Here is an 11,626-nt window from a genome sequence, read left to right as displayed (position 1 = left end):
AAGAGATACAGCAAAAACAAGTGAAATCTGTGATCACTTCTATTCCATATTTAAAATTGATTTTTTGAGTGAAAACATAAAAGTCCGTTTTTCTCGAAAACTATAACAGATACAGCAAAAACAAGTGAAATCTGTGATCACTTTTATTTCATACTAAAAATTGAGTTTTGGAGTGTAAACATAAAAGTGCGTCTTTCTCGAAAACTATAAGAGATACAGCAAAAGCAAGTGAAATCTGTGATCACTCTTATTTCATACTGAAAACCGATTTTTTAAGTGAGAGCATAAAAGTCCGTTTTTCTCGAAAACTATAATAGTGAAATCTGTGATCACTTTTATTTCATACTGAAAACAGATATTTATTCTCGAAAACTATAAGAGATACAGCAAAAACAAGTGAAATCTGTGATCACTTCAATTTCATATTAAAAACCGATATTTTGAGTGAAAACATAAAGTCCGTTTTTCTCGAAAACTATAAGAGATACAGCAAAAACAAATGAAATCTGTGATCACTTTTATTTTATACTAAAAAACGATATTTTGAGTGAAAACATAAAAGTCCGTTTTTCTCGAAAACTATAAGAGATACAGCAAAAGCAAGTGAAATCTGTGATCACTGTTATTTCATACTGAAACCCGATTTTTAAGTGAAAGCATTAAAGTCCGTTTTTCTCAAAAACTATAAGAGATAAAGCAAAAACAAGTGAAATCTGTGATCACTTTTATTTCATACTAAAAACAGATATTTTTTCTCGAAAACTATAAGAGATACAGCAAAAACAAATGAAAACTTTGATCACTTCTATTTCATATTTAAAACCGATATTTTGAGTGAAAACATAAAAGCCCGTTTTTCTCGAAAACTATAAGAGATACAGCAAAAACAAGAGAAATCTGTGATCACTTTTATTTTATACTAAAAACCGATATTTTGAGTGAAAACATTAAAGTCCGTTTTTCTCAAAAACTATAAGAGATACAGCAAAAACAAGTGAAATCTGTGATCACTTCAATTTCATATTAAAAACCGATATTTTGAGTGAAAACATAAAAGTCCGTTTTTCTCGAAAACTATAAGAGATACAGCAAAAACAAGTGAAATCTGTGATCACTTCTATTTCATATTAAAAACCGATGTTTTGAGTGAAAACATAAAAGTCCGCTTTTCTCGATAACTATAAGAGATACAGCAAAAACAAGTGAAATCTGTGATCACTTCCATTTCATTTTAAAAACCGATATTTTGAGTGAAAACATAAAAGTCCATTTTTCTCGAAAACTATAAGAGATACAGCAAAAACAAGTGAAATCTGTGATCACTTCTATTTCATATTAATAACTGATATTTTGAGTGAAAACATAAAAGCGAAATCTGTGATCACTTTTATTTCATATTAAAAACCGATATTTTGAGTGAAATCATAAAAGTCCGTTTTTCTCGAAAACAATAAGAGATACAGCAAAAACAAGTGAAATCTGTGATCACTTTTATTTCATACTAAAAATTGAGTTTTGGAGTGAAAACATAAAAGTGCGTTTTTCTCGAAAACTATAAGAGATACAGCAAAAACAAGTGAAATCTGCGATCACATATATTTCATATTAAAAACCTATATTTTGAGTGAAAACATAAAAGTCCGTTTTTCTCGAAAACTATAAGAGATACAGCAAAAACAAGTGAAATCTGTGATCACTTCAATTTCATATTAAAAACCTATATTTTGAGTGAAAACATAAAAGCCCGTTTTTCTCGAAAACTATAAGAGATACAGCAAAAACATGTGAAATTTGTGATCACTTTTATTTCATACTAAAAACCGATATTTTGAGTGAAAACATAAAAGTCCGTTTTTCTCGAAAACTATAAGAGGTACAGCAAAAACAAGTGAAATCTGTGATCATTTCTATTTCATGTTAAAAACCGATATTTTGAGTGAAAACATAAAAGTCCGTTTTTCTCAAAAACTATAAGAGGTACAGAAAAAGCAAGTGAAATCTGCGATCACTTCTATTTCATATTTAAAATTGATTTTTTGAGTGAAAACATAAAAGTCCGTTTTTCTAGAAAACTATAAGAGATACAGCAAAAACAAGTGAAATCTGTGATCAATTTTATTTCATACTAAAAAGCGATATTTTGAGTGAAAACATAAAATTCCGTTTTTCTCGAAAACAATAAGAGATACGGCAAAAACAAGTGAAATCTGTGATCACTTCTATGTCATGTTTAAAACCGATATTTTGAGTGAAAACATAAAAGTCCGTTTTTCTCGAAAACTATAAGAGATACAGCAAAAACAAATGAAATCTGCGATCACTTTTATTTCATACTAAAAATTGAGTTTTGGAGTGAAAACATAAAAGTCCGTTTTTCTCGAAAACTATAAGAGATACAGCAAAAACAAATGAAATCTGTGATCACTTTTATTTCATACTAAAAATTGAGTTTTGGAGTGAAAACATAAAATTGCGTTTTTCTCGAAAACTACAAGAGATACAGCAGAAACAAATGAAATCTGTGATCACTTCTATTTCATATTAAAAACCGATATTTTGAGTGAAAACATAAAAGTCCGTTTTTCTATAAAACTATAAAAGATACAGCAAAAACAAGTGAAATCTGTGATCACTTTTATTTCATACTAAAAATTGAGTTTTGGAGTGAAAACATAAAAGTGCGTTTTTCTCGAAAACTATAAGAGATACAGCAAAAACAAATGAAATCTGTGATAACTTCTATTTCATATTAAAAACCGATATTTTGAGTGAAAACATAAAAGTCCGTTTTTCTCGAAAACTATAAGAGATACAGCAAAAACAAGTGAAATCTGTGATCACTTTTATTTCATACTTAAAACCGATAATTTGAGTGAAAACATAAAAGTCCGTTTTTCTCGAAAACTATAAGAGATACAGCAAAAACAAGTGAAATCTGTGATCACTTTTATTTTATACTAAATATCAAACAAAGTCAGTTTATCTCAAAAACTGAGACAATAAAAAAATCATGTACCAAACCGACTCTGAAAATTATTCTAAGCTGATTGGTGTACTTTGAGGTGGGTATAGAACCAATATAACAGTTGTGCGTTACACACATCAAAACAAACCCAATATACCCACCCCCCTAAAGAGTTGTAGGGTATTAAAATTGGTATCATTTATGGTATAAAATACTTTTTCGTGAGTAAATGTATGTATATTATTATTACACTTAGATTAGAACAACAATCTTTACTTTGTTAAGATAAGAAAATATATGTTTACCACATTAGACGGATTGCAACTTGCCAACAGTTATTTAGTTTATTTTGAAACTTACTTTTAAACAGATCATACTAATTATAAGGGTGAAGAAATGAAGTGGTTTTTAGTTTTCAAAATATTAGTATTTTGTACTATATTTACAAACCTTTTGTATGTAACAAATGGAGCAAAAATATTATCAATATTTGGATTTCCAGGACCTTCACAATATATAATGGCTTCAGCTTTATTAAAGGGTTTAGCTGAAAGAGGCCATGAGGTTACGTCCATATCAACTTTTCCCCAAAAAACGCCAGTAAAAAATTTTAGAGATATAGCAGTAATGGAAAATGCTAAACTATTCGATAGTAAGTTAAATTAATTTACAAAAAAAAAAAAAAAAAAAAAAAAACTATTTATTTTATTAATCACTTTTTAACATTTAAGCTTTTACTAATGAGGCCGTGGGAGAGGAAAAGAAAGAAACCAATTTCTTTGAGGAGTTTGCGGAATTTTCTGAAATTGGTGTTAAAATGGTGCAAAATGTTTTAGAGAATCCAAAAGTCAAGGATATAATGAAAAATGAAAAATTCGATTTGATAATTGTGGAAACTTTATGTGATGCTTTATATGGCTTTGGTCAACATTTCAATGCGCCCATGGTGGGTGTATCCACCTTCGGCACAATTAACTTTATAGATGTTTTAGTGAATAATATATCTCCGATGTCGTATATACCACACATGGGTTTACCTTATGATAATCATATGAACCTGAAAGAAAGATTATGGAATGTTATTTTTAATATAATAGATGATTTACATTTCAATTTTATAAGGCTGCCGCTTCAGGAGAAACTTTTCCATAAATATTTTCCCAAATCCAAACATACTTTCGATGAAGCCCGAAAAAATGTCTCTTTGGTATTATTAAATCAACATTTCACCTTAAGTTATCCCAGACCATATGTCACGAATATGATTGAGGTTGGTGGCTTACATATAAAACAAAAACCCGACCCTTTGCCTCAAGATCTACAAGAATTTCTAGACAATGCCAGAGATGGTGTCATATATTTCTCCATGGGTTCTAATTTGAAAAGTAAAGATATACCAGCTGAAACATTAAAAGTATTTTTGGACACTTTTAGAGAATTAAAAGTAAAGGTTTTATGGAAATTTGAAGCTGAGACATTACTCAATAAACCGGATAATGTTTTTATTAAAGCCTGGTATCCGCAACCCTCCGTTTTGGCTCATCCTAATGTTAAGTTGTTTATTTCGCATGGCGGTTTTTTGAGCACCACCGAAACTATATTTCATGGTAAACCCATATTGGGTATACCGGTGTTTGGTGATCAACCCATGAATGTTAATAATGCTGTAAAATCCGGTTATGCTTTGTCCTTAAAATTGCATGAAATTACTAAAGAATCATTTAAGTCTAGCATAATGGAACTTTTAACTAATGATCGTTATACTAAACGGGTTCAACAATTATCCAAACGTTATAGAGATCAGCCGCAAACTCCCTTGGAAAAGGCTATTTATTGGATTGAATATGTCTTGAGACATGAGGGTGCCGTTCATATGCGTAATCCCGGTGTTGATTTAAACTATTTCCAGCAATATAATCTTGATGTTTTCGCTATATTAGTTGGTTGTTTATTGCTTGTACTTGGGGCTCTTGTCGCTGTTATAGGTTTTGTGGCTAAGCTGTTGGGCGGCAAGAAAAAATCTAAGAAAAGTTCGGGTAAAAATAAGATAAAACGTAGTTAATTTTATGAAATAAATGAGGTAGTTTTTTAATAAATACGTTTGTTACTTTTATTTGCGATATTTGTTAATTACTCTTACGCTGAATACAGTGGCGTTATCTTCATTTTTTTCATCCGGTTTGTAATAAAACCGGATAAAAATAAATCATTTATTTTTTTTTACGGTCTATCTATCTATCTATCTATCTATCTATCTATCTATCTATCTATCTATCTATCTATCTATCTATCTATCTATCTATCTATCTATCTATCTATCTATCTATCTATCTATCTATCTATCTATCTATCTATCTATCTATCTATCTATCTATCTATCTATCTATCTATCTATCTATCTATCTATCTATCTATCTATCTATCTATCTATCTATCTATCTATCTATCTATCTATCTATCTATCTATCTATCTGTCTATCAAAATCTTCAAAAATCAATTCACAATAGTAGAACTTATTAATAAAAAAATTTTTTATTTAAATTATTGATTAGAATTATTTGTGTCTCTCTTCCTATTTTGTTTGACATTCTGTCTCTCTGTATATATATTAGACAGCCCATGTGTGTGGTTGTCTTTCATCCGCTCTGTTTTTTTATACCCTTCACCTTCGTGAGAAGGGTATATATTAGTTTGTCATTCCGTTTGTAATTTTTATAATATAATTTTCCGACCCTCTAAAGTATATATATTCTGGATCCTTATAGATAGCGGAGTCGATTAAGCCATGTCTGTCCGTCTGTCTGTCCGTCTGTCTGTCTGTTGAAATCAGTTTTTAGAGGACCCCAGATATCGGCGAAATCCGAATCTTCAATAATTCTATTAGAAATGCTTTCGAGAAGATCGCTATTTAAAATCAGCAAAATCAGTCGGTAAATAACGGAGATATGAACAAAAATCCGAGACAACCTCTGAAAATTTCATCAAAAAATTGTTATAAAAGCAACAACAACACTGAATATAGAAAAAGATTTACATGTGTGTGTGTAGATGTATTTGGTTTTATTCAGCTGTGTATTTTTTGTTTTGTTTGGAATCCAAACATACAAAAAATACACAGCAAAAAAATATGATTTGCATTTTTTGTTAAAATAAAATAATATTCCCTTTTTTATTGCAAATATATTTTGTAATGAATAGAAAAAAGTATTTAAAACGTTTTTCAATTATAAGAGAGTAGATTGTGAGTTATTGTACAATCATTTTTATGCGAATAATGTAAGTTTGAAATTTAAAACTAACACAAATTTTTCCCAAGTGCTTTTGAAAACAATTTTTTTTACGATAAACAAAAACAAAATCTACGTCTCGTCAATGTTTGCCAGCAATGAATCAGAGGTCGAAGTCGACCGGCTTCGAGTCGGAGCTTAGCCGCCGCCGAACTATATTTAGTTGCTTGAGCCGCCGCCGAAATATTCGGCTTAAATCGACTCAAATTTTTTTAATGTTTTTATCAACAAGACTGTAAGATCAATTATGTTTAAAATACACTATGGTGAAGGGTATATAAGATTCGGCACAGCCGAATATAGCACTCTTACTTGTTTTTTTTGGTTTGTCTGTCAAGCTGAAAATACAACTGATTTCCAACAGTAGGAGACATTTTAAATATTCTCATAATTAATAAGATTTGTTTGCTCTTAAGAATATTTAAAATCACAATCTAATACCTGAACTTTGGAATAACAAAAACATTTTATATTAAAATTATAGACTAATATATATTTTAAACAAGTTATCTTTGCATTAATTAATAAATAAATGATGACATTGTAAAATTATATACAAAAAATATAAATTTGTTTGTTTTGGTCTCTCGAAACCTGATTTGTTGTCTTATTCATAAATATTTATAACAGGTTTATAAAACAAATTTTTGTTGTCAATAAATCCTAAGCTATGTGTGTATTTGTTAGAAATATTTAAGTTTTAATTCCGTTTAAAAAAAAACAGCCAATTGACTCCAGATTTTTAAGTGGTCATTTTGGCTGCATTATTTTCAATTTTTAGTAATAAATACATACATTTAGATGTTCATTAGGGTGTTCCGTGTACCATTTTTATAGTTGTTTTAATGTACTAAATACGAAAAAAATAACATATTTTTTTGAAAAGTGTCTCAGTTTCCTATCACAGGTTAAAAATCTTGAATCTGATTAGTACATAAATACTTATCGAATGAAATTTTTCTCGGGACACTCTAATGAACATACATACAAACACACCCAAGTACATATGTACATATGCATGCGTACCTCTTGAGTTGTAGCCGGCAAAAACTTTCATTATCAATGAAAATAGTTTGCACTGATATTCTTAGTTATCTGTAAGTCATTAATAGACTCCTTCTAAGTAATGCAATTGTCATTGAAAAGTATGATGTTGGGTAAGTGCAAGTCATTACCATGTTTTTGCTGGGTATGCATAGAGTACAAACGCACCGAAAAATATGTGTATTTATTGTTTGCTTTGTTAAAAAAGAATAAAATTTATCAAATTCAAACACACAGTAAATTTCTATTAAACAATTTATTTAATTTAGTTTGATAGCTCAAAATTTTTTGAAAACATTTTCAGTTTGTTTAAAGAATTTCATGCGTACACACTATACACATTACTAAAATGAAATTGTTTTTATTTATAAAATTATTTACTATATCTACAATATTATCTACGACATTGATAATTGAAACAAATGGAGCAAAAATATTATCAATATTTGGTTATCCCGGACCATCACAATATATAATGGCTTCAGCTTTACTAAAAGGTTTAGCAGAACGAGGTCATGAGATCACGTCCATATCAACGTTTCCCCAGAAAACTCCCATTAAAAATTTTCGTGATATAGCAGTAATGGAAAATGCTAAATTATTTGAATGTAAGCAGTAAAATTAAATGATTATTTTAATTAATTCTATTAAATATTAATCTTATTTCGTATAGCGGTAATGTCTACGGCGGTTGTTGACAAGAAGGAGAAAACATTCTTTGAAGAATTATTTGAGTTTTCTGAATTTGGTTATCAAATGGTAAAAAACGTAATGGAAAACTCTCAAGTTAAAGATATTTTGAAAAATGAAAAGTTCGATTTAATTATATTGGAAGCTCTATACTGTGATGCCTTGTATGGTTTGGGTCAACATTTCAATGCCCCTATGGTGGGTGTATCCACCTTTGGTACTATAAATTTTGTTGATGTTTTGGTGAATAATATATCGCCCATGTCCTATATACCACACATGTCCTTATCCTATGACAATCATATGAATCTTAAACAGAGACTGATTAACGTAATCGCCAGTATTACGGATGATTTTCTGCATAATTTTTTAATGCTGCCTCCACAAAAGGAACTTTTTGAGAAATATTTTCCATCCTCTAAGCTGACATTCGAAGAAGCTCGTAAAAATTTCTCTTTGGTTTTGTTAAATCAACATTTTACTTTGGGTTTCCCAAGACCTCTGGTACCCAATATGATTGATGTGGGTGGTTTGCATATAAGTCAAAAACCTGATCCTTTGCCTCAAGATTTACAAGAATTTCTCGATAATGCCACTGAAGGTGCTATATATTTTTCCATGGGTTCAAATTTGAAGAGCAAGGACATACCAGCTGAAACCATAAAAGTTATACTAGACACTTTTAGAGAATTAAAAGTAAAAGTGCTATGGAAATTTGAAGATGAGTCACTACCCAATAAGCCGGATAATGTTTTCATAAAATCCTGGTATCCCCAGCCCTCTGTATTGGCGCATCCAAATGTTAAACTATTCATATCTCATGGTGGGTTCTTGAGTACCACAGAAACCATATTCCATGCCAAACCCATACTAGGCATACCCGTTTTTGGTGACCAACCTATGAATGTTAAAAATGCTGTTAAAGCAGGTTATGCTTTATCCTTAAAGTTGGATGAAATCACTAAGGAATCCTTTAAATCCACCATTATAGAACTTTTAACAAACGATCGTTACACTAAGAGAGTCCAGCAGTTATCGAGACGTTATAGAGATCAGCCTCAAACTCCCCTGGAAACAGCCATTTATTGGATTGAATATGTTTTAAGGCATGAAGGTGCCCCTCATTTACGGAATGCTGGAATGGACTTGAATTATATCCAGCAATATAATATCGATGTGTTTGCTATATTAGCTGTAGTTTTTCTTATGATTATTATTGTTTTTGTAATTTTTATACGTTTATTGGTAAGGTGTATTTGTGGCAATGGAAAATCAAAGAAAACTGTTGGTGCAAGTAAAATTAAAAGTAATTAATAAACAAGATATTAAATGATAAGGATGATGTTTTGAAATTTACTAGTAGAATATGTATGAATGTATTGGAATCGAATTATAGTTTTTTTATTTTATTATTAAAATTTTGTTAACATTTTAATATTTTTTCAAGTAACAATAACTTTGGAACATATCTCGATTATTGAGTTTATCGTTTAGACAATATGTAAAAAATGCATTGCATGTAACTAACTAACTAACTAACTAACTAACTTACTAACTAACTAACTAACTAACTAACTAACTAACTAACTAACTAACTAACTAACTAACTAACTAACTAACTAACTAACTAACTAACTAAGTAACTAACTAACTAACTAACTAACTAACTAACTAACTAACTAACTAACTAACTAACTAACTAACTAACTAACTAACTAACTAACTAACTAACTAACTAGCTAACTAACTAACTAACTAACTAACTAACTAACTAACTAACTAACTAACTTACTAACTAACTAACTAACTAACTAACTAACTAACTAACTAACTAACTAACTAACTAACTAACTAACTAACTAACCAATTAACTAATTAACTAACTAACTAACTAACTAACTAGCTAACTAACTAACTAACTAACTAACTAACTAACTAACTAACTTACTAACTAACTAACTAACTAACTAACTAACTAACTAACTAACTAACTAACTAACTAACTAACCAATTAACTAATTAACTAACTAACTAACTAACTAACTAACTAACTAACCAACTAACTAATTAACTAACTATCTTTTTTTTAATTTAATTTAATCTTTATTTGCTTAAAACTTCATCTATCTAACTAACTAACTAACTAACTATCTAACTATCTAACTAACTAACTAACTAATTAACTAAATTTATAGAATAATTAGGTTTGATAGAATTATTGTACATTCTGAAACTACCCAGCAGTTCGACGGGACAGTCCCGAACTGACCACTTAACCTACCACTTGTGGTGGCCCCTAGCCACCTGACTACCCAGGTGACTAACCATTTTAACATGGGCTTGTTCTACGAGGAAGTCAATCATCACTCTTCACCGTACAAAGAAACAGTAAAGAGACAATTGCCTCCGCTCTCACTTACAAAGGGGACACTAAAGTGACGACTGTCTTCATTCTCGTTTACAAAAGAGTTTTTTTGTGACGAAAGGCCAAAAACTTACGAATTGGAGTCAGCCAGGTGGTAAGATATTAATGGAACTTAAATTTCATAATTTCAAGTGTCTACTCTCTAGAATACTATGAGACAATAATGTGACGATTGACCCGAAAAATATACATTTGAGTCAACCAGATGGGTAGAATAACTACTTTCGGAAGTACAACAAAAAAAACTACTTCTAAGAGTATAATCTCTAGGTTACATGAGGACAGTTAACTCCGACGACTGTCTCCGATTCCGCTTACAAAGAGGACACTAAAGTGACGACTGTCTTCACTTTTGGGCTCTACGAGAATCGGTATATGATTGGCCCAATCCCCCATAAAGGTCCCCTTCAGAAAATAACTTTAACGCTCATTACTGGCTTATAAATACTAGTAAATTTGACATAAACAAATTCTATACAAAACAAAATCTATGTACAACATTTTATTTGTAAATTACTCATACGCTCATAGTATAGAAATTTAAATAATATCCCAGCAAAAAATAATTGATGTCATACTTTACAAAATACATCTTAATCATAATTAAAAATGCGATTACACTTTTATAAACCAAATATTTCTTTACAAATGAAAATCCAGTCAATAGTAAGAAAATATATATAGAAAAGTCGTTACAAATAACATATTTGAAGTACATTAAGTTTTGGTGAAAAACCGGTGAAATTTTCATATGAAAGTCATTAACAGAATGTGTTTTATTTTTGACATTCAAGTATCAGATTTTAACTGCTTCTTAAACTTAGATGTAGTTCAGAGTTGCCAACAATGAACAACATCCCTCCAATGACACGCTAATGTAAAATTCATAGGTTTTTCACCCGAATTTGAAGCACTTCGAGTTACTAGTTCTGATGAAAATACAACTTGTTTTTCCACACTTTTTTGCTGGGATATTTTGTTTTCAAAAATTAATACTTTGTTACTTCAAAAGAGCTCGTTCCATAAGATTCGGCCGAATATAACACTCTTAATTGTTTTTTTTTTTTTTTTGTTTTATTAAAAAATTCTCTATCATCGCGGCAATGTTTTTAAATATTTCATCACTTTTCCATTTGAATCTATTTACTATAAAATGATTAGAAATAAAATTTATAGATTTCTAGATAAGGAAAATATAAAAAGCTTTTGTGGAC

At 29.8% G+C, this 11,626-nt stretch overlaps 2 protein-coding genes across 2 annotated transcripts; both read left to right on the top strand.

Annotated features, from left to right (window-relative positions):
* The first annotated feature begins 3,327 nt into the window (after positions 1-3,327).
* On the top strand, positions 3,328-5,061 carry LOC111676920 (UDP-glucosyltransferase 2-like). Its single transcript, XM_023437929.2, has 2 exons — positions 3,328-3,617; positions 3,697-5,061. The coding sequence occupies exons 1-2, from the start codon at positions 3,362-3,364 to the stop codon at positions 5,025-5,027; spliced, it is 1,587 nt and encodes a 528-aa protein (XP_023293697.2). The 5' UTR covers positions 3,328-3,361; the 3' UTR covers positions 5,028-5,061.
* Positions 5,062-7,579: 2,518 nt separating this feature from the next.
* On the top strand, positions 7,580-9,417 carry LOC111676906 (UDP-glucosyltransferase 2-like). The gene is made up of 2 exons (XM_023437916.2): positions 7,580-7,905; positions 7,971-9,417. Exons 1-2 carry the CDS (start codon positions 7,647-7,649, stop codon positions 9,299-9,301), a joined length of 1,590 nt encoding a protein of 529 aa, XP_023293684.2. The 5' UTR covers positions 7,580-7,646; the 3' UTR covers positions 9,302-9,417.
* The last annotated feature ends 2,209 nt before the right edge of the window (positions 9,418-11,626 follow it).

Source organism: Lucilia cuprina, chromosome 4 (genome assembly GCF_022045245.1).
Source record: "Lucilia cuprina isolate Lc7/37 chromosome 4, ASM2204524v1, whole genome shotgun sequence".
Taxonomy (NCBI): domain Eukaryota; kingdom Metazoa; phylum Arthropoda; class Insecta; order Diptera; family Calliphoridae; genus Lucilia; species Lucilia cuprina.
The sequence above is the reverse complement of the archived record's forward strand: the minus strand, read 5'-3'. Positions and strand labels throughout refer to the sequence as shown.